The following is a 24180-nucleotide window of genomic DNA, read 5'->3' as shown; positions in this document are numbered from 1 at the left end:
CACTGATGGCCTCCCGGAGGAGCTTTACAGTGCATCAAATCCTACCTCCCATGTAGGATTCCAACATGTTTGATACCAAACATGACAGGGTTCTTACAGCCCGTTTAGAGATGGTCATTGCGTAATGACGCATGGCCACTCTATATGTTATAATGGCTGATGCACTTGCAACCTAGGAGAATGGACTCCGACGGTTGTAGGGGTGTCCTACTCATGCAGGGGCATCCTTACACTTAGGACCCAGCACCCTGCCATCAGGATTGAAAAGCCTTCGTTAGGGGTGACTTATAGGTTTTAAGTGTAGTGATCTCAGATATAGGGAAACGTATATCTGTCGCAAGTCGTGCTAGCACCATCTTACACAGGCTGCAATGGCAGGCATGGAATCACAATTTGAGTGGTCTCTCATGGGTGGCATTATACATGCTTCAGCCCATGGGAGACCTCTGGTGTACCTATGCCCTGGGTACCTTAGAACCATATACTAGGGAATTACCAGGGTACACCAGTAGCCAATCTGGAGTGTGCCTAAGTATCTCACCATGTCCAATTTAGGGAAGAAGCACAGAGACTGGGGTCCTGATTAGCAGGATCCCAGTCAGATTAGTCAGAACCCATTACAACACCAGCCAAAAAGTGGAGGTAACTATGCAGAAGGATCCTACCTTCCTACACATGTTCATGGGGTTTGGACGCAGTTCCTGGCCACATGCCAAAGGCCATGCAAAGCATGGGGTTGGCTGCCTGCAAGGGCTGGCCAACGGGCCTGGCCACAGGCCAGGCCCTGCGTTCAACCCCCCATTGCACACTGGCGAAGGCTGTGTGCAGTGGGGGATTGGCTTTACATATGGCAATAAAGCATTACTTTAAAAACAAAACACTAGAAATCCATTGAAAAAAACAAAGGTTAAAGGGACCTCCTAGTTAGGTGAAAATGTGAATTTAAACATACCATTTTAAACTAGCAAATCTGCAGAAATTCACCAGTTATAGTTACCTCAAGTAACTATAACTCGTGCCCTCGCCATGCATTGCTAATTACCCCACATATTACATGACTCATGACCTCTTCTATGCATTCATTGATAATATCACTGCAACATTTGCAATTAAATTATTGATAAGATGGCTGATTTACTGGGAAGAGATAGTGGGACAACAGGAGAAGTAGCTAATGTTTCCATATATGAACTAATATTTGGGACAGAGGCTCAAGACTATCTCATGCGACATATTGATTTTGCCTAAATTAAGAGAATTAAATTCAAGATATTATTGGGAGAATTTAAGGTCTGGATTGCAGACCGAAAAAAGTTGAACATTGGAAGAATCCATAGATATTTCCCTTTAGACAATAATGATTTACTTCCAGCTATATTCCACGATGGATATGTGAAAATGTGGGTTAATAGAGGTCTGAGGCATTTTGGAGATTTAATGGAAGGCAAGGATATATTTTTGTTTGATACAATTAAGGAAAAATTCGGGATCATGAACAATAATTTTTTTAAAATATTTACAATTAAGGGATTTCCTGATTAAGAAGGTAGATAGCTGTAGTAAAATCCCCTTACTGGACATGCTGCTGGCGGCTTCCCCAACTTTATCTACAATATGTAAATTACTTAACAAAGAAATGGGAGACGATCTAAATAAACATACAAACTGCTGGCGGGAGCTGTTACAAGCAGGGATCGGGGAATGTGAGGACTGCCTTTTGTTAAGCCAGACAGCATATGTTTAGGTTAATATACAAGTACAGTGTTTTAAAACTTGGCTCAACTTATATATTTCACCTGCACGTATTTTTAGATGAGGTGCGACTTCGGGTATACATTGCTCTCGCTGCGGAACACTAGCCGCCCAAAGTGTGCATATGTTTGCCACTTGTCCTAAACTTGCTCCCTTGGTAACTGAGATAGGTAATTACCTCAGAAGTATGCTGGGATTTGGGGTGGATATCACACTACAAGTGATAGTTTTGGGGGTAAGCAACCAGGAGATGGTCGAACCAAACTGGATTATGTTATTCACAGCTATGTCGGTGTTCAGGCTATGTTTGGCTAGTGCCTGGCTTGATCAAGATACTCCCTCAATACATGGCTGGTTGGGGAAACTGTTAGCAATATACTGGTGGGAGATTGCGGTATATAAACGAAAGGGGATATAGAACCAAAAAGAGAGGGTTTGAAATTTGGGCGCCAGTAACTAGATGGATTAACGAGGATTTGGATCTATTGGCATAAGACTAATTGAGCAGCTCTAAACATCCTGTAACAGGTTGGGGAAGTATTAATTGTTTTTTATTCTTTGTTTTTTCTTGTTTTTTGTGTGTCACATATGTAATATAAATGTGAAGTATTTGTATAGTGCACAGCTACCCTGAGGCATCCCGGCGCTTGTACTCATACCGCAGTGGAACCCTTCCTGGTATTTCCTGTGAGATGTCCACTCCTGGGCACCCCAAGGTGAAAGCCAGGCATCATTAGCGCTGTGGGGGCCGTTGTGGAGATTAAGCAAGCTATTGCCCAGAGTTGCAGCGTGGGACCCACGGTTAGAATAGGCACCGAGGCGAGAATTATCAGGTCCGATGGAATTGAATCCAATACCCGCCGAGGCGGGGGATTGAACCCTGGTCCCGGGCCAGAACTCTGCATCAGGGTCTGCCTGCTCTAACCATTGAGCCACACTTCTCCACATATAAGGTTGTGTGTGCCAAAGCAATGTATAGTTGCACCTCCTTTGGACCCAAGGGAGGAGTGAGGGGTGAGTAGGGGGGGTGGAATCTCTAGTGAGCAGGGAAGGATAAAATATCAGATATGACATCGGGCGTATCTGTATTGTATAATGTATGCTTTGCTTTTGTCTCCTTTGTTTGATGTCTAAATAAAGATTTAAATAAAATCACTGCATAATTTACAATTAAATTATTTATGAGAAAATGGTGTATGGTGGGGTGTGAGTTATAGTTATCTTAGGGCATGAGTTATTTCTGTGTTTTTTCTGTTTAAATCTGTTTTATCTGACATTTTCACCTAACTCTAGCGTCCCTTTAAGCTTTGTGTTTTTTTCAGTTTGTGTGTGTGTGTGTATATATATATATATATCTGTGTGTGTGTATGTATGTATATGCATAGATGGATATATACACATTTAAATGTAACAAACACAGGGCAGTCACCATTGTGATGTTACAGTTTTGTTGCACTTACAAATACAAAGGCATTTTTCAATTTGACTAAAACTTTGCAGTAAATTGCTAGTCTCTTGGCACAACCAGCTAAGGCCCAGCATACCAATTTTCTTATAGATCCATGCAGAGGAAAAGTTGAAGGGGTGATGAAAAAAGATATGTTGCCAATATCTTCCATGGTTTTCTTTTCACCCACAAATCAGACCACTGAGGGAATTTACACCAATCATTGTATGAAAGTTGATTTAGGGTTGTATTTAGAACTTACAGACCCAAACTTGGCGGATGCATTGTCCACCATACTAGAGGTGCATTTTAGCCTATTGCTCATGTAATTGGGTTGACAGAATGTGTGTCACATTTTCACGAAGTAGCCCATCTGCTAAACTCTGTCAGGTCCTTCGAAAATGTGTTTTTGATGGTTTAGTGCAAATCTGTTCTACAGTTTTTGACACATAAGAATTATAAAAAGTTGCAGAACGTGCTTTAAATGGTTAATACTTTTGTATCTGTGCCTTTTCAATTCACAAACTCTCTGCAAAACCAGTAATTGAGTATTAAAAAACAAACGTGGCGGGTTTGACAAGAGAGCCTTTTCTCCTTTCCCCCCTTTTGAATCCTGAATGGCCACTGATAGAGAAGTTTGCATCTCTCCACTAGCCTCTCTTATCTGAAAGAGACTATTAGTTATGGATTGCTCACCTTAGAATTCAGGCAACAGACTGGATCCAGAGAATATTTTCTTCAGCAGTACCCCTGCGTGTCGGTAGGTCGCGTCGGTCGACTCTGCGTTCGTCGTTGGCGTCTTGATTGTCTTACAGATATATCGTTACCGAAGGTAAGTAACTTGTTTTTCTGATGGATACATCTGCCAGTGGATTCCTCACCTTGTGAATATCCCCTGCGCCAGCGTTCTACGCAACTTTTTTCCCCAGCTCTCTACGCCGACGTGGACGACGTCATAATGCATCGGCTCCGCTCGCGACTCCGTATGACGTCACCGGAGCCATAAGAGAGCCACGTCGGCGTGATGACGTCCGTTCCCTTTTTTCCGCGCCGTCGACGCGCAACGGTTTTTCCAGTACTCTCCTGCTACTTTGTAGTTGTTAGGTGTTACTGTTGGTGAAAATCTGTTTTGTCTTCGATGAAGAAGTTGGGTTTTAAACCCTGTTGGGAACGTGGGGGCCACATGTCTATGACAGACCCCCATGATGACAGTTTGTGGTGCCTTTCATCCGACCACGATGTCGAAGATTGTTCAAGCTGCAGGAGGATGAATCCGAAGGCGTTAAAGGAGAGGAAGGCGAAGCTTTTTATGGCTAAGGTCGGGAAGGTGAAGAGAGGAAGAAAGAAGGAGAGGTCGAGGCCGGTGTCGTCGACTTCGAGATCATCGAAGTCGAAAAAACATCATAAAAAAAGGAAGCATTCCTCTCGGGGCCAGTCTTCAAAGAACAGGAAGTCGAGGTCGACTTCGCCTCGATGACCCCGAAGTAAGGATTTGTCTCCTTCTCCTTCGGAGTCTCCGGAAGGATCTCCTTCGCCGAAGCGAGCTCCAGCGCGGTCACCGGAGCAGTCCCCGGCGCCTTCACCGACGTCATCTCCGGCTCCAGTGGAGTCGCCTGTTTCGGATGGTGAGCGGGAACAAAGGGGAGAGCCTTCTCCAGGACCTGAGGATCCTACGGCTCCGGTAGAGGACACTGCGGCGCCGTTGCCAGGTACTCCGCAGAAGGATACAGGTTCGGTTCCTTATCCGCAGTTCCCGGCTCCAGGTACTGATTCTTCGCATTTTTTAAATGCCATGTATGGAATCTTCAATCGGGCTGCCTTCCCATCCGGTGCACCGACTGGTCCCGTGGGTCCTATGGCGTATACTTTAGGGGTGCCGCAGCATTACGCTCAGGCCCCGTTTATGCCCTTTCTGCCGATGGCGCCTTCGTGGCAGTTTCCGGCGCCGTCTGGGGATCCATCCCGACTTCTGCTGGATTGTCCTGCTTCGGAGCCTTCCTCGACGCCGTTGCCGACTCCCTCGGCGCCGCGTCCGACTCCATCTCCTCTGATTCCACCGACGCCGCGTACGACGTCGACTCCACGGATTTGTTCAAGGAGGGAGGCCCAAAGGGTCTTGGATGAAGAAAGGTATAGAGTGGAGGTAGAGGAAGGTGAAGTGGACACGTCCTCGGATGAATTTGAGGGGATACAAGAGGCTAGTGGCCTGGATACGACCCCTGAGTGGGAGCATACTTCGTCTAGATCCTCTCCACCACAGGAGTTGGCTCCTTACCATGTGGTAATAAAAAAGGCCGCAGAGCTGTTGGATTTGCAGTTACCTTCTGCGGAGTATAAATCTAACCTGCTGACAGAGGTGTTGTATTCACCTACTTCAACATCTGAGCCTTTACTGCCTTTTAATGAGGCTATTTTGGAGCCTGTTTTGGAGGTATGGAGGAAACCACTTTCTTCTCCGGCGGTTTCCAGGCAGGTGGCGAAAAGATACAGGGTGGCGCCTGGGGATCCGGATTTTCTTTCTACGCACCCGTCTCCAGAGAGCCTGGTTGTGCAGGCGTCCTGCTCTAAGCATGCTTCGGGAGCGTTCCCTCAGTCTCCTGCAGACAGGGAGTCCAAAAATGTTGACCAGGCGGCTTTTTCTTCAGGAAGTATGGCACTTAAGTCTACCAACGCCACATGCTTGCTGGGTTGTTATGTGCATGCCTTAATGGACTCAATGAAGTCTTTAGTTCCCAAGCTGCCTGAGGGTGATAAAAAAAGGGAGTGGTGATGGACGGAGCATCAGAACCAATCAAACACTCACACCCAGTCAACAGATCTGGGTTTGACCCATCACCGTTCTTAAGCCCACTCTGCCACCCCAGTTCAGACATGGCCATATGCAAATCAGTCTGACCCTGTGCCTCATGGGAACAGTCCAGCCCGAACTGCCAAGCCATGCCAGATCTGTTGACTGGGTGTGAGTGTTTGATTGGTTCTGATGCTCCGTCCATCACCACCCCCTTTTGTACCGCTTTGTTCGCCATAAGTTGGCAGGGTATGCTCAGACGTGAGTCCCTTGCTCACTTTGCCACTGGATTCAAGCAAGCCTGGCTGAAGACGGCTGAAATGCCAGAAACCGGTCCTAGGAAGCTTGTTTCCGGTCCAGGGAAGGCATGGCTTGGCAGTTCGGGCTGGACTGTTCCCATGAGGCACAGGGTCAGACTGATTTGCATATGGCCATGTCTGAACTGGGGTGGCAGAGTGGGCTAAAGAACGGTGATGGATCAAACCCAGATCTGTTGACTGGGTGTGAGTGTTTGATTGGTTCTGATGCTCCGTCCATCACCACCCCCTTTTGTACTGCTTTGTTCGCCATAAGTTGGCAGGGTATGCTCAGACGTGAGTCCCTTGCTCACTTTGCCACTGGATTCAAGCAAGCCTGGCTGAAGACGGCTGAAATGCCAGAAACCGGTCCTAGGAAGCTTGTTTCCGGTCCAGGGAAGGCATGGCTTGGCAGTTCGGGCTGGACTGTTCCCATGAGGCACAGGGTCAGACTGATTTGCATATGGCCATGTCTGAACTGGGGTGGCAGAGTGGGCTAAAGAACGGTGATGGATCAAACCCAGATCTGTTGACTGGGTGTGAGTGTTTGATTGGTTCTGATGCTCCGTCCATCACCACCCCCTTTTGTACCGCTTTGTTCGCCATAAGTTGGCAGGGTATGCTCAGACGTGAGTCCCTTGCTCACTTTGCCACTGGATTCAAGCAAGCCTGGCTGAAGACGGCTGAAATGCCAGAAACCGGTCCTAGGAAGCTTGTTTCCGGTCCAGGGAAGGCATGGCTTGGCAGTTCGGGCTGGACTGTTCCCATGAGGCACAGGGTCAGACTGATTTGCATATGGCCATGTCTGAACTGGGGTGGCAGAGTGGACTAAAGAACGGTGATGGATCAAACCCAGATCTGTTGACTGGGTGTGAGTGTTTGATTGGTTCTGATGCTCCGTCCATCACCACCCCCTTTTGTACCGCTTTGAGGGTGATAAGGCATCCTTCATGGAGGTGGTCGCAGATACTCAAGCTGCTGTTAGACAAGTGATTCAATCGGGGCTTGATGCAGCAGATTCAGTGGCGAGAATAATGGGCTCGTCTATAGCCACAAGAAGGCAGGCATGGGTCCGTTCATCTGGCTTCTCCACGGACGTTCAGGCCACATTGGTGGATTTGCCGTTTGATGGGCAGAAATTGTTTGGACAAAAGGCTGACTCCGCCCTACAAAGATTTAAGGACAGCAGGGTAACCGCTAAATCTTTGGGTCTGCAAGCTCCTGCTAAACCATTTGGTTTTAAAAAGTTTAGGGATTTCAGAAGGTCTTCATTTTGCTCCTTCCGACAGCCTCAGCAGCAGCAGCAACAACAGCAGAATCCCCTCTATAGGTCCTATAGAGAGAGACAAAAGGGTCGGAGAGGTTCTGGACGTAACCCTTCTTCTTCTTCTTCCTCCTCCTCTGCTCCCAATGAGGCTTCAGGGAAGCAGCCCTAGATCCCCCATCCTGGACCATGTAAGACCTGTGGGGGGGGTCGGGTGTCCTACTTTCTGCGGGGTTGGAAATCTGTTACGACCGACCTTTGGGTTTTAAACCTCGTGGAGACTGGGTCCGCCCTTCCCTTTCGGGAGTTTCCTCCCCTTACCCTCCTTGCCAAGGTTACTGCTCAGAGGACCATCTGCTTCTTCTGCAGAAGGAGGTTCTGGCTTTGCTTCAAAAAGGGGCGATAGAGGTGGTTCCGGAGCAGGAAAGGGGTCAGGGATGCTACTCCCGGTATTTCCTGATTCCCAAAAAGGACGGCAAATTGCGTCCGATACTGGACCTCAGAATCTTGAACTTTTACCTGAAACAGGAGAAATTCAAGATGCTGACCCTTGCGCAGGTTCTTCAGGCGTTGCAGCAAGGAGACTGGATGGTGTCGCTCGACTTGCAGGACGCGTACTTCCATGTCCCGATCCTGAAGTCGCACAGGAAGTATCTCAGTTTTACGGTTGGGTCGCAACATTACCAGTTTGCGGTCCTCCCGTTTGGTCTTACTACCGCACCTCGGGTCTTCACGAAGGTGATGGCAGTGGTGGCTGCTCATCTCAGGAGGTCGGGGATTCCAGTTTTCCCCTACCTGGACCACTGGCTTCTGAAGGCAGAGTTCCCAGAGATGGTGCAGCGTCATCTACAGGTAACATCTCAGCTGTTATTCGACTTGTGTTTTTCGATCAATGTGCCCAAATCTCACCTGGTGCCCTCTCAACGCAACCTGTTTATAGGGGCAGTACTGGACACTACTGTGTGTCGAGCATTTCCTCCTCCTCAAAGAATTCTCGACATTCAGGAGATGGTCCCTTTATTCCACAATGGAGCGGTTGTTCCAGTTCTGAAGGTCCTTCGCCTGCTCGGTCTGTTCGCTTCCTGCATTCTGTTGGTCAGCCATGCACGCTGGCACATGAGGGCGCTCCAGTGGTGCCTCTGCAAGCAGTGGTATCAGCACAACGGAGATCTCAGGGAAGCTGCAGCGGATCTATCTTGGTGGAGAGTGGAGGGCAACCTGTCTCAAGGAAAGCCCTTTCATCTTCCTCCATCGGTGGCCGCGGTGATAACGGATGCCTCTACCCTAGGGTGGGGTGCTCATCTGGGGGATCTGGAGATCAAGGGTCTTTGGTCTCCAGAGGAAAGGTTGCTTCACATCAACCTTCTGGAATTGCGGGCGATTCGTTTGGCGCTCACGGCCTTCCTCCCTTCCCTTCGCGGTCAGTCGATTCAAGTCCTGACAGACAACACTACCGCGATGTGGTATGTCAACAAGCAGGGAGGAGTGGGGTCTCTTTGTCTTTGCAGAGAGGCCTTACTTCTATGGTCCTGGGCTCAGGACCATCGGATTTGTCTGATGGCAAATCATCTGGCCGGGGTGCTGAACGTACGTGCGGACAGTCTCAGTCGGCAGTTCTCCGACGATCACGAGTGGAGGCTCCATCCGGAGGTGGTTCGTCACGTCTTTCGGACGTGGGGGACACCTCGGGTGGACCTGTTCGCCACCCGCGAGAACGCGCACTGCCCGTCATTCTGCAGTCTCCGGTATCCGATGCAGGGGGCGTTGGGGGACGCGTTTCAGTTGAGTTGGGGCTCACAACTCCTTTACGCGTTTCCTCCCATACCTTTGATTCCTCGGGTTCTGAGGAAGATTCGCCAAGACCGGGCCCAAGTTATATTGGTCGCCCCGGATTGGCCAAGAAGGGTGTGGTACACAGATCTTCACCACCTCTCCTCGTGCCCTCCGCTCCGTCTCCCTCTGAGGGCAGACCTCCTCTCGCAGTCGGAGGGGCAGGTTCTACACCCCCACCTCCAGAGCTTACACCTTCATGCCTGGAGATTGAACGGGGCAACCTGAGTTCATTCTCTCTCCCACCTGATGTGGTGGACGTTATTTTATCGGCCAGGCGACACTCCACCAAGTCCATTTACTCCTACAGGTGGTCTAAGTTTGTAAAGTGGTGTGGAGAGAGATCCATTGATCCTTTAAAGGCCCGTCTGTCCAATGTGCTTCAGTTTGCTCTTTCCTTGGCTCAGCAGGGCTGTGCTGTGGCCACGGTTAAGGGCTACCTTTCGGCCTTATCGGCTTTTGTGTCCCTCCCAGATCAACCTTCTCTATTTAAATCTCCGGTTGTTCTGAGGTTCATCAAGGGCCTTACAAACATGTTTCCTTCCACTCCATTTGTAATGCCTCAGTGGGACCTTAATCTTGTTTTAACCTTTCTAATGGGGTCCCCTTTTGAGCCTCTTCATACTTGTCCTTTGAGGCTGTTATCATTTAAGGTGGTTTTTCTTGTGGCCATAACCTCGGCAAGGAGGGTGAGTGAGCTTCAAGCTCTTAGTTCCAATCCTACTTTCCTTACCTTACATGCTGAAAGGATGGTTCTCAGGACCAGGGCTGCTTTCCTGCCAAAGGTTTTCACTCCGTTTCATTTGGGGCAGTCCATTACTCTCCCTGTTTTCTACCCTCCTCCTCACCCTTCCAAAGAGGAGGAAAGACTCCATCGTTTGGACCCGAAGAGGGCTGTTAGTTTTTATCTGGATAGAACCAAGGATATTCACAAGGTGAGGAATCCACAGGCAGATACTGTATCCACCAGAAAAAGCGTTACCGAATGTAAGTAACTTGTTCGTTAGGTCCTTTGGTTTTAATGTAGTCATTTAGGCTGATGACACACAGATCATTGTGTCCATTGCTAAGGACCAATACAGTACTAAACTTAATTTTCAACAATGCACGGCTGCTGTGGCTCACTGGATGAGTGTAAGTTGTTCAAAATGTAATTGAGAAGAAACTGAGATTCTTATCTTTGGCAAACAATTTATGATGTGGTCACGCAAGTAGCGGTTGGAGAAACTGGAGCTTTTCCTGCACCACTCATCTCTGCTAAAAACCTAGAAGTGGTCTTTGATAATCAAGTCTTCTTTGCTACCCAGATTAACCATGTAGCAACTGTCTACCTCCACATACTCCGCACGCTCTGATAGATGTTTCCTCTGCTGCCTTTGTCCTCACATAAAATAGTGCAGGCTCTCATTTCTTCTCTGATTGATTACTCTTATTTTCTATATCCAAGGTCATCACATTCTATCTTCCAGCATCTAAAAGTGTTCACATCTCCACACAAGTTTCCATCAAATAGTACCTAGACTTCTTGCATTGATTTCAGTACTTAAACACATCTTCTTCAGAGCCCTTTGGTTCACCCTCAAAGCCTTGCAGAACGTGGGTCCTGCCTATATTAGGAAAACAATTTGCACACTACTTTCCTGCCCATTCTCTTTGTTCTGCCTCGCTGTATCAATTGGTGGTACCGAAAATCAAGTTTCACAGATAAAAAAGCAAATAATGGTTTTTTACTTGTGGCAAAATTTGGAACTTTTCTCCCTCCACATATTCAGGTCACCACTGACTTATATCCAGGAAAAAATCTAAACCTGGCTTATTCAACTTGCCATAAGGTCAGCTGCTTACCTTTAGTGTACCTCTGAATCTTCGGTGCCAGGATACTCACCAGGTAGTTGCTTCCCTTTTATCTCACTTTCATTTATTCCTGTCTCCTATAATGTTTGATCTTTTCTCATAAAATAAGATTTTCAACTTCTGAATCTGTCGGAAATTTGGTGAATTATATATTGCTTATCTGACTGCATTTACTACTTCATTTAGTTTTACAGAGGGAAGCAGGTTAAATTGTTCTAGAGCCATAGGACGCTGTTAATAAAGGTAAAATGCAGTTTAGCTCATTCCCAATGATGTTTTCTTTCAAATTAATGCTCATTTATGCGATAGCCCATAAAACATTTACATAAAATAATTCGAAGCAAATTAAGTTATATAAATGCAACATTTAAACAATCCAATATCTTAAACTTAACAAAAATCTTCCTACTGCTGTCACATTAAAACATTTCTTTTGTTTTTGTTTCAGGTGAGATGAAGTTTTAAAATCCATTGCTGAGAATTTAGTTCTGCATTATTACATGCTGAATAAAAATGAATTCAATCTAAAACATATCAGTGACTTAATAGTAATAATACATCCTGATCTTCCTTAACACAATACTTTAAAAAACTACATGTTAATAATTGCAAAGCAAATATAAAAATAAAGAGCAGTCAGGTAGTAAATGAACCGAAGAATATACCTTTCTAAATATACATGGGCATTCTCCTTTACAAACAGCATAAAACCCTCCAAGTAATAGAGATTGTGAATTCCCAACTGCCATTTCAATACTTCTGGTCCTATTTGTGCATCTGGAAAATCATATAAATAAGTTGTTCCAGCTTTATTTTCCAGATAAGCTGCATTTAATTGAACTGAGGGTTTTGATGGTACAAGTCAGAGATCACCTTCTCTCTCTGATATATGCATTTAATTCCCTTTTTTGTTTAAATAAATAACTTCCTGCCATTTTCCTAATTGTGCCGAGAAGACCTTGCTTATTAGCTTTAGAGTGTAACTTGACCAAACGTTTTAAAGTGATATTGTCTATTAGCAAGCACTGAAAGGCCAATGTAACCCTGCATTTCTCTAACCAGTGCATGGCAATTGGTTCAGACTTTGCTTGATATGCGCTTATTAAGGGGAACAACACAAGCTACTAAACAAGGCACCAAACCTCCAAATCCCCTGCTAGAACATGGACAGTTTCCTTCCCAATTGCCCCCTCCCCCCGATAATGATCTGGTAAATAACCTGCCTAAATACTGGTAAGTATCCCCTTCTTCCAGCTTTGTACGATTGGACCATTTAAACATTTTTAAAAACACAATTGTTTTGTTTTGTCTCAGTTCATTGTTAGTTTATTAACTCAACGATATTCTTGTAGTCTCCCAGCCTTTCTCTGAAGTCCAGTCGCCATTATATTTAATATATCTATGTCCTCTGTATCGAGAAAGCAACTGACTTGTTTCCAACCACTTTTAGGGGCAAACATTTTGAAGTCAAAGGCTCAGGCAGATCCTCTTTAAAAAGGCAAAGCTATGAAGGAGACAGGACACAGCCATTCTTCAATACATTATTTATGGGGAACTTTGTTAAATTGCCATTTCTAGAGGCCTCTTTTCTGGCCCAATTATCTGAAGGTAATATATAGATTAAGCCATGAAGCCAGCTTGTTCCAAATAGCCTGACGAGCTACAATCTCAAAAGCAGCCTTAAAGTCCATGAAGAATGCTCCGTGGGTCTCGGAGCCTCCTCACACAGTACCACACAATGGTCCAATGTGGAATAATTAGGTCTGAAAAACTTACATACTCTGTATGTATAATCATGTATTCAATTAATCCAATATAAGGGTAGCCAAAATGTTGGCCTACTCATTCGTATGAGAAATGAACTTATAACACCCTGGACTGGTTTTGTTCCCCTTTTTAAATATCAGTTTGATTATTTCTCCTATCCAAGTTCCAGGCACTTTCCATACTCTATAACTTGTCATAAATTGGGGCACAGCTTGGAAGCCCACCACGCCACATTTTTCTCAGGTAGGAATACTGGGAAGTTTTAGGGGACGCCAGCATGTCTAAAATTCATAGTACGAATTACATAAAAGATTTTTCCACAAGTCAAACTATCAAGCAATTTTCCATGGATCACGTATAAATTATGCAGTTTAGCTTATCCAATCTTCAAATGGCATAATAAACTCCAAAGCACCACTGGTACTGAGGACAGTAATCTACTAATTGGAGTAGGGAAGGCCTGTTTGCCACAGACCTGCACTCACATAATACCCAGTAGTAGTGTATTTGAATATCGCTTAGTGCTGCATTTGATCTAAGTAAGAGCCCTTAGAACTTAGTGAGTAATCCTAGTAGTGGGATGGCGTATGTATTTGACACAAGCTAACATATCGTTATGATCTAGATTCTTATAACACTGTAGCATATATAACTTTACATGAAAAGAAAAGTTCTTGAATTTGATTGACGGTAGTCATTGTGTTTTTTAATTCCAAGTGAAATCATAGTTTAACAAGTTATTCTTGATCAGTGAACCCATGTTTCGCCCCATGAAGTGGCTCGCAAGCCTGTGCCTCTTTCAAGGATAAGTCGTCTGTATGACCTGGAAAGAATCCCAACGTAAGTATTTGTAGTGCGGCATCGGTAGGTGAGGTGTGGTGCTGATGATAAATCTCTTGGTGAGCAATGGTCAGAATTTCTCTAGGAACTTTTTTTTTCATGGATATCTAATTCTAAATCCAAATCGGGTATTTGCAAAGCGCGAACTACTCGCCCCTAAGGGTCTCAAGGCGCTGGGGTCCGTCGGGGTAGATTAAGTGAGCTATTGCCCAGAGTCACATGGTGCTGAACTGAACTGCCGCCGGCGCTGGGGATCGAACCGTGAGTCCTGCGCTCCGGATGAGCCGCCCCGCCGCTGCGCCACACCTCTTCACCGGAAATATATATCCTGAAAGTCATATATGCTACAGTCTATCAAGGATCTAGCACATAACAATATGTTAGCTTGTGCCAAATGCAACCTCCACGCAACTACAGTTGGTTACTAAACTCTAAAATATATGACAAGCGCATCTTCAAATTATTTTTTACATGTGTTCCAATTCTTCAAATTGTAGGACTTTTATTTATTTATTTATTATACTTTATTAGAGCTGTGTAAGTCTTGACCTCTGGGATTTCACAACTTTCAGGGATTTAAGAGTTCAATGTAATTTGTAAACACAAGCTTTTTTCTCAGTAAACTTCTTAATCTTTTCAATCTTCATAAAACCGTCTTTTCTTGTTTACTTCCACTGTCTCAGACTTAGAAGAAAGATTACATTTAGAGTGGTGTATGATATTAAAAAGACATTAAATCATCATACCATATTCAATAGTTCCAGAAAAATGATCAGCACTTGTTATTGTTTATTCAGGACATCTTCATTACACTCAGTTCTAATTCTCTGGGGAAAATCTAAGGGAATAATTGAATCAGAGGACATATGACTGGAATAATAGATTTAAAAATGATTGAGTAGCGGAATGTGATCACTTTCCTCTCTTTTTACTATTTCAAAGACGACACACTCCCTAAGAGCGTCGGCCAGAGAAAAACATAATCAATAGGATGTTTCCCTTTTCCAGACTTCCTATTGGAATGCTTTTTTGCAAAAGTATTTTATACTGAAGGGGCTAGAGGAGAGATGTCTAACTTTTGATTGGGGATAAATTTAATTGGTGTATTGTAGTCAAAATTGCCTGAGCGCAATGGCATATTTATTTTGATCCAATGAATCCTATTCTTAATCTATTGCTACTTGGAATAAACAAAAAAAGGTCTCTCAAAATAAGAGAAACCAATCTAAAACTACCATGTGTGCCTGTCCTTGTCCTTCGATGTGTTGACCCATCAATGCTGTGCCAACACACTGCTTCAGCTGAAAGGTAGAAATAAGATGCCATCAGGCCGTAGGTGGGAGGAGTTAATTCTGGTGGTGAGAGGGAGGGATTGAATAAGGGTTCACACAGGCACCACTCTCAGCAGCAGTGTTGATTAAAGTGCAAGAGTCACGAAAAGGAGCAGTGGTAAGCAGTGCATCTTATTTACGAACCAGCACAAAGTAAAATTCAAAGAACCTTCCACTCTCCCTATGTCAGCACCCAGGAAAGAAATCATAGCAGATCATGTCATGGGTGGGGAGACTGAGGTCAAGCAACTAATCCTGTTGGTGAGTGGGAGGGTTTGAATGAAAGCTCACACAGGCTCCCAAACATCAATTAAAGCACACATTGCTGAACCACTAAATAGTGTGGTAGTAAAAAGGGAATCCTCTTTCCTAAAGGGCACAAACTAGTGAGTTGAAAGAAAGACATTCACTAGGATGGAATTATGTATGTTTATTGTCTTTCAATATGGCTTATTTTAATAGTATTTTCTATTGTTCACAGAGCCATGCCCTTCCACCTTACTGCAAAAACACATGGCAGACCTATTGCGTAGTGACCGGGAGATGGCTCCTAGCTTCCTCAACAGTGTACTCAACCAACTCAACTGGGCCTTCTCAGAGTTCATCGGCATGATCCAGGAGGTGAGAAACTCTAGGCAGGAAAGTTCTTAAATTTTTTTTTATTGTTTGGTAAAATGGTGGTAAAATTGTGGTGTCCAAAATAGTCCAACCATAAGTGAATTACATGAGTTTACAGCTTCAGTATTATCTCACCCAAACCACATTCATTACATAGTGGAACAGCAGAAGTTTAAAATCTGTTATTTAAATAGAACATTGATGCAATGAGCTTTTCATATTTTAAAGCCATGCGCATTGTCAGAAAGATTTTCAGTATACTGAGCAATAACATGTTTGTTTAGGATGGTGGTAGTCTAACAGCACATGACACTACTCCAGAAAGAACACCAGGGAATCTTCTTTCTATGCAGGTCCTGCAACCTGATGTCCCTGCACATAAAAAAATGGTCCTGTCCTTGTAGCTCCAGCATTATTGATGGGAGCTGGTGAGTACTGGTTTCAGTCTTTAGAGTGAGTATCTGGCTCAAGGACACTGGTTTTCCCGTTTTCTGACCATCAGCTTGTCAGTGTTCAGTGCCTAAATGCAGTGCGTTAGCTTTTCCAGCCTATGGCCAACTGAAAGGGTTGCTGCTCCAGACAGGGACTGCATTATTTGCTGCTACCAAGTGCTGACCTCTTTCCTTATGTGTGCATGGGGTGTGCTTCAAATGGCTGCCTTTACTCTAGGGAACATTTTCCATACCGCTGACTTGTGTTGTTGACACCAATTCCAATTAATGTAGCTGGGGTTTCAAGCTGTGCCCATCCACTGCACAGGAGCACATGCTGTTTAAGAGCTGGATCTCATCCAGTTGATCTTCATTATTAGTCATACGCACTTAATTGTCCCGGCCACGAGCAGGATCTGGGAGCCCCGCTTAAAAAAATATATATATAAAGATGTACTATATGCTTTTATTTTTACAAAAAGACATTTTTATAAAAAAAGAAAATGTTCAAAACAACTTATAAAAGGCTATATTTTGATATATATTTTACCAGCACTCCTCAATATTAATGTTTTAAATAATTTCAAGGGTGCTGCTGAATATGGATTTACATTGCACTCTAATATAATATAAGTTATGTGTTACCTTACCAACAGTGCGCAACCAGACAGGGAAAAAAATCTTTGTTTCCATTATATTTAAATCCAAAAATAATATATTTATCCCGATTCTGTAAGACCAGCCTCATGCACGACATTCTTTACTGGGGACAGACTCCTCTAATGAGTATGATGCAGGAGACTAGTTTGGGAATCCCTACTATGATGAAAACTGGTATGAGGACCTCGAGGATGCCAGTGGCCTCGACACTTCTCCTGACACTGGCCTAGTCTCCCCTCCTGGTTCTACCACTTAGGAAGGTTCTTCTTTCACAATGATTGTGCAGAAAGCAGCAGAGGTTCTTGACCTCCAGTTCCCCCTCCTTGAAAATCAAAACTTATGTTCTGACTGATGTTTTCCAAGCAGGGCATACCAATCCTAAGATCCTGTTGCCCTTTAATGAGGCACTCACTGAGAATGTCTTAGGAGCCTGGGCCTAACCCTGATCTGGTACCCCATGTGAATCTCCAAATTACTTGGCGCCATCGTCCTGCCCCCTGGGGTGCCACTTTTCCGACTCTGCATCCTTTTCCTGAGAGCTTGATGGGGCAAACTTCCACCAGCAGGACAAATTCGAATGCATTCCCGAATGTGCCCCTTCCTCTTTAGAAAGGGAGTCTAACAAAATAGAGACCTTAGGGAATCAGTTGTGACACATGGTTAAGATCTTCGGGATTCTCCGGTGGAAGTCTGGCTTCACGTCAGCCATTTGGAGCTGAGGGCCATCCACTAGTCCTTAAAAGCCTTCCTGGCATTTAGCAAGGAATGCCTGGTGCAGGTGTTCAGACAACACCACCACCCTGTGGTACTGCAATAAACAGGGTAGGGTGGGGTCATGGACCCTTTCCCAGGAGGCGCCGTGCCTCTGGAAATGGCCGGACCATCAAGGAATCTTCCTGGTGGTGAACTACCTGGTGGGATCTTTAGATTCCACGGGGAACAAACTCTGCCGTCGATTTCTAGCTGCTCACAATTGGCAGTTACACCTGAAGGAGGCGCAAGGCCTTTTCCATGAATGGGGAAAACCTTAGCTCATTCTCTTCTTTCCTGCTAGGAACACACAATATCTGCGATTTTGCATGTTGGCATTTCCAAGGCATCTCTCTTTCTCTGAGACGTAATCTGCCTACAGTTGAACTTGGGGTTCCTTTATGCCTTCCTGTCAAAACCTCTATCTCTCCTGCCCAAGTTCTGAAGAAGATCAGGACCCACCGGACCCAAGTCAGTGACTCTGGATTGGCCACAGCGGTTATGGTATCCGGAGCTCCTGGGCATGAATATCCCATCAGGCTGTCCCTCTGAGAGGATCTTCTGTCACAGCAATGGGGCAGGGCCCTGCGCCCAGCCTGTCACAGTGTCCATCTTCATGCTTGGAGATTGAGTGGCCACAGCTGAACACCTTCTACCTTCCTCCAGAGGTGGTTGATGTCATCTTGGAAACGATGTGTCCCTCGACAAAGATTTTCTTTTTTTTTTTGTCCTCATTAAATAAATAAAGTGACTGGTCGTAAAGCAGTACCATGGCAGCCTCCTGAGCCCGGCAGAAGGGATACGTAACCCTATAGCTCTCTTTCCACCTCAAGGGTTTTTAGGGCAGCCAACCGCATGACACTTGGGAATTTATCGAGGATAATGACAAACCCATAGTTTATACATAAACCATTTTCCCATAAACTCACTTGTTTCATAATCATTTGACTTTTGTACATACTAGGGAGTTGCAGAACCCAAATTGTTGGTCCAATTATCCCACAGCCCCCAAAATCTAGTTATTGTCTTAGCCTTACAACCCATATCTAGTTTGTGGATTCTTTTAACAGATGACACCCAATCCAAAAACTTTGGAGAATTTGGTGAAATCCAATTTAGACAGATTTCTCTTCTTGCCAAAACAATTAAAACAAACAATAATAAAGCTTGGGGATTTGACAGTTTGAAATTAATACTGTCTTCAGGTAAGATTCCAAAAATAATGAATACCAAGCTTACCTGGATTTCTTGGCCCATTACATCTGATATAGTCTTACCAACGTGCCTCCTGAAGCCCTGGATCTGGGGACACTGCATGAACATATGCACATCATCTGCACTTCTCAGATTACATTTCACACAGAGCTTCTCTCCGCCTCCCAACTTGGAAAGCCTCTTCGGGGTCCAATAAGCTCTGTGGAGTGTGAACAGCTGATTTCTCCTCAATGATGCAGCCTTAACAACCTTCCACAACATGCATATAGATACTTGCCAGATGGCTGAAATGTCACTATGAGGCAGATCTCTTCTCCAGGGCTCCTCCATAGGCATCGGTGGCAGATCTCCTTTAATCAAAATCCAGTACCATTTCGTCACTTCTTTGCTTTGGTAGCACGGGACTAACAACCTGCTCTCTAGTTCCTCATTTATAACTCCATGTTTGCCCTGATTTGTAGCCCAGCAGGAGAGTTGATAAAATTTAAATCTGGATAACCTTTGATTTGTTCGAGATTTGAGCTCATCCCATGTAATGTAATGTAATGTAATGTAATGGGGTTTTTATAAAGCGCAGGTTGCACTCCAGGGAGCATCTTTGCGCTGTAGAGAAGAATCAGATCCTGATGATGATACATGCGGAAGGTAATTAGACTAGATTCTTGCACTGCCATTCAGGGAGAGCAAAAATCCAAGTCTTGAGGGCCTTTCTGAAAGTCGCTTCTGTAGAGATTTGACGGAGGGAGGAGGGAAGAAGGTTCCAGGCCTTGGACCCAAGTACTGCCAGAGATTTTCCTCCTTTAGTCTTGAGTCTGAACTTAGGAATGGTAAGAAGATTGGCCGTTTGAGACCTAAGGCATCGCGTGGGGTTATAATGTTTAAACATTTTTAGTATGTAGTTGGGTCCCTTTCCATTGAAAGCCCTAAAGGTGATCAGTAGAATTTTAAAGAGCACCCTTTTGTTAATAGGCAGCCAGTGTAAGAGGTTCATTGCTGCCGTAGCTGAGGTCCTCTTTTTCCACCCTAGTACTAATCTGGCAGCCGCATGCTGTACAATTTGTAATTTATGGCGGACTTCTTTGTTAGTCCCTGCGTATAGGCTATTACAATAGTCGATGCGGGAGGTGATAAGGGCTACTGCGACCGTTTTCCTTGCAGAAAGGGGAATTAGGTCGTAGAATTTCCTGAGTCCTTTAATGATTCCGAAGCAGGTCCCTGCTACGGCTGTGGCTTGCTGTTTGAAACTCAGGGTGGGGTCAAATTTGATCCCTAGGTTACGGACTGAGGAGGCAGTGCTAGGGGGAGCAATGGCATCATCCGGCCACCATACTGAGGGATTGAAGAAATTATCCTTACCAAAGGGAAGGATTTCTGTTTTCCCAGTATTGCACTTGAGATGATTCAAGTTCATCCATCTGAAAGTGGCGGTAAGGCAGCTTTGGAGCCTTCTTTCGGCTTCTTGGGTATCATTTTCCAGTATTAGGATGAGCTGAGTATCATCTGCATATGCAATGGTGTCTATGCCAAAGGATGAGATAAGAGTGATTAGCGGGGCCATGTATATATTGACAGAAGTTTGTTATCTCGCAGTAATTGGCCCCATTTCTGAAATCCATTTTCCCATAGAGGGGCTGATAATCTGTCATTTAGGCATTCTGGAGTACCTGAAGAGTTCCATATGGGAGCACTGTCAGAGTAATATGGAATTTTAAGTAGCTTCCTCATCTGGAACCATAATTCACAGGCCGAGCATATCACCTTCAATTAATTTAAAAAAAAAGTATTTATGGTGTCCGATTTTGAAAAGAAACCCATCACCCCCTGCGGTACACTATTAGACATAGCTAAGAGGCAAGGCGTATAATAGGTGGAATCAAGAAGAAGGGTTCTCATGTTCTTAAAAAGGAAAGCCCAACTGTAAAACCCAAAATCGGGACTAGCTATTTCCCCGGCTGCTTTCTCACATCTCAATTTCTTCCATGCAATTTTAACCCCTTTTTCAGCCCAGAGGAAACTATTTATATCCGACTGCAAGTTTTTTAAAGCGGCTGAACTAAATAGTAAAGGAATTGCATCAAAGATAAATGTCATTTTGGGCAAAACCAACATTTTGACAAGATTGGACCGGCCAAGAATTGACAATGGGAGATTACACCAAGATTTCAATAAAGTTCTAATCTCCTTCTTTTTAACCTCTAAGTTAACCTGAGCCAATTCATTGATGTTCTGAGTAATTTGTATAACTAAGTATCTTATTTGATGGTGTGCTAAGGGCGAACTAAATGGCCAATTCCATGACATAATCTCGTTTTTTTGTGAATTAATTTGATAACCCGATATCTTCCCAAAATCTATCAGGAGTTGTTCTAATTTTGGCAGAATCGTTGGAGATTCCTTTGTAAAGATCTGGTCATCTGCGTACAGGGCTAACTTTTTTGACCATCCCCTATATTCGAATGGCACAAATAACTCACTGTACCTGATGATTTGTGCCAGTGGTTCTATGTATAGATCAAAGAGGAGAGTGGAGAGAGGACAACCCTGCCTAGTGCCACGCTCTAACGTAACTGAGTTGGTTAAATTTCCATTAACTATAATCCTAGCTGTGGGAGTTTTATAGATGTTCCTAATAGTTCTTGAAATATTTTCTCCTAGGCCAAATGCTTGAACCAAATAATGTAAACAGGACCAGTTCACCCGGTCGAAAGCTTTGGCCGCATCAAATGCAAAGATTGTAAGTGGCAGATTATTGGCTGAAGCAATATCAATAGCTCCTATCAGCTCATGCGTTAACTCGTGCTGTTGGCGCCCTCTGATAAACCCGTTTTGATCCGGATGGACTATTTTCCCCATTATATTATTCAATCTCCCTGCTATAATTTGCGCAAAGATTTTATAGTCACAATTAATCGGGGAGATGATGGGTCTGTAAGACTCACTTTTAAAAAAATCTTTATTGGGTTTCAGGATCTGGGTAACGGCTGCCTCCTTGCAGGAACTGGGAAATGGGGAGTTGACTGAAAAAATACTATCAAATAGTTTCTCCAGGACCAGGGCAAGCGTCTCGTTAAGGGCGATATAAAACTAGTTAGGAATAGCATCTAGTCCTGCCGCACTTTAATTTTTTTTTTATTGCAGTGCTAATTTCAGACAATTAGTGCTTCCTATTAAGTTGTTGGGCCTGGTCTTCAGGTAACGACTGTAAGGATGCTTTATCTAGATTTTTTAATTTGGGAGTCAGTGACTACTAAGTCTTCAGTATACAGATCTTTAAAAAATAGTTGAAACGCATTTTCACCTTGGCCCTATCTGAAAATATCTCCCCGTTTCTATATTGCAGATCTCTTTAATCACATTTCTAGTTGGGTTTACTCAAGATTTCCAGACCAGGAGCTTCCCACTGCCTTCTCCATATTCGTAATTGGCAAGTATACTGTCAAGATAGTCTGCCATATCTTGACGTTTAGCTAGTAGCTCGGGACTTTCCCCCCTCTGTTCATTATTCCGAATGGTTGTTTGGTTAAGCGAGGCTCTGAGAATTTTAGCCTCCAATAACTTAAATTATTCTTTATTTTCCGTATTAATTTCAGCCGAGATGCCAATCATTTTACCTCTGATATAAGCCTTATAGGCATCCCATATTGTCTCCAAAGGGGCAGAGCCGTTGTTTACTTAAAAAAAGAACAGAGTGTCCCTCGACAAAGATTGACTATGCCCTTCATTGGGATACATTTGTTGGCTAGTGAGATAAATGACAAATAGACCCCTTCCAGGCCAGGTTATCTGATGTTTTGTGTGTTCTGTCCTTCGCTCAACATGGCTTTGCTTACCGCACAGTTTAAAAGGGTACCTTTCAGCTCTTTCGCCCTTTGGTTTGGTTGCTGGATCAGCCCTCATTATTTAAATCACTGTTGTAGTACATTTTTCTTTTAAGTTCTCCAGCATTGTATCCTTTTTTCTTTGTCATGCCACAGTGGGATCTTAATCTGGTCTTTATATGTTTGATGTGCACTCCCTTTGAGCCACTGCACGGTTGTCCCTTGCAGCTTCTCACCCTCAAGACAGTGTTCCTTGTTGCCATAACATTGGCATGATGGGTCAGTGAGCTCTAAGCTCTTTGTGTCAACCCAATGTATACCACCTTCTTCCCAGGCAAACTGGTTCTGCCAACTCGGGCACCCTTTTTTCCAAAAGTAGAGAGGCCATTCCATGTCAGTTAAACTATCACTTTGCATGCATTTTGTGCTCTGCCTCACCCTTCTAAGGAGGAGGAGATACTCCATGGCCTAGACCCCAAAAGAGCACTGAACTTTTATATCGATCATACCAGAGATCACAAGAGACTGATTTGTTCTTTATGGGGTTTGCGAGAGCAAAGAACAAAGCTGCCCAGATAAGGAACATCTCATGGTGGACCGTGCTCTGCATCAAGATATACTACGCATTGGCCCAGAAACTGACCCTGGAAGGGTTAAGGAATCATTCTACCAGAGCAAAGGCTGCCACCACTGTACTGACTTGCGGACTTCCTTTTGTGGACATTTGTCAGGCAGCTACGTGAATATCCCTCCAAAATTTCACAAAGCACTACTGTCTGACAGCCCAGTTCGCTGAGAGGGGCATTTCATCGGCTCAGTCCGATAGTACTTTTTGGTCTGTGTCAATGTACAGATCCACCTCCAAATAGCTATTGCTTTGGTATCTATTCAAAAGGTGAGGAACCTGCAGTTTGAAGTCCCTTTCGGAAGAACATATTACTTACCATTTGTAAGGGTTTTTCTGGTGGAGACTCTATCTGACCGAAGATTCCTCACAGACCCTCCCTTGCTCCCCATTCTGTGGATTGGACTCTGTCCATTAAAAAGATCCCATGTCTAGGAATCTGCACACTGTTCAACATATTTGGGTAATCATTTCCCCCAATCCGCATAAACTTGCACCCACAGGCACAACGCATTCTTTGTCATCATCAAATGGGGAAATAATTATCTGAAAGAAACACGTTAGTTAGATTCCTTACCTTAGATAATCCCCAGGCGTCAGGCTGTATCCGGAAAGATTTTTCATCAGTAATACCCTTGTGCATCGCTAGGTGTCGTCTGCGGCTCCACGTCCGTCGTCTGCGTTGTGATCGCCGGGATAACGTCGTCGGAGTTCTTAGAAGCCGCCCTCGCACGCTGACGTCAGTTCTTCTTTTTCCCGTGCCAGTAAGCGCAGATCGGGGAAGAGCATACCCTTTAGTCACTTTTTGACTAAACTTTTTGAACTTTTTTGGTTCATCTTTCGAGTCGACCTCGACTCCTGGTGCCGGTAGGGATTCCCGGTTTCAAGTCGTGC

General features: G+C 44.4%; 1 protein-coding gene across 2 annotated transcripts in view; it reads left to right on the top strand.

The window, feature by feature from the left end:
- RNF123 (ring finger protein 123) overlaps positions 1 to 24180 on the top strand; it is a 1761234-nt gene that overhangs the window by 959829 nt on the left and 777225 nt on the right. For both annotated transcript variants that reach the window (XM_085625036.1, XM_085625035.1), the window contains exon 32: positions 15651 to 15790. In XM_085625036.1, coding sequence (XP_085481162.1) covers positions 15651 to 15790 — 140 coding nt within the window. The remainder of the gene's footprint in view (positions 1 to 15650; positions 15791 to 24180) is intronic.

Source organism: Triturus cristatus, chromosome 9 (assembly GCF_964204655.1).
Source record: "Triturus cristatus chromosome 9, aTriCri1.1, whole genome shotgun sequence".
NCBI lineage: Eukaryota > Metazoa > Chordata > Amphibia > Caudata > Salamandridae > Triturus > Triturus cristatus.
Note: the sequence above shows the minus strand (reverse complement) of the source record. Positions and strands in the feature narration are given on the sequence as shown.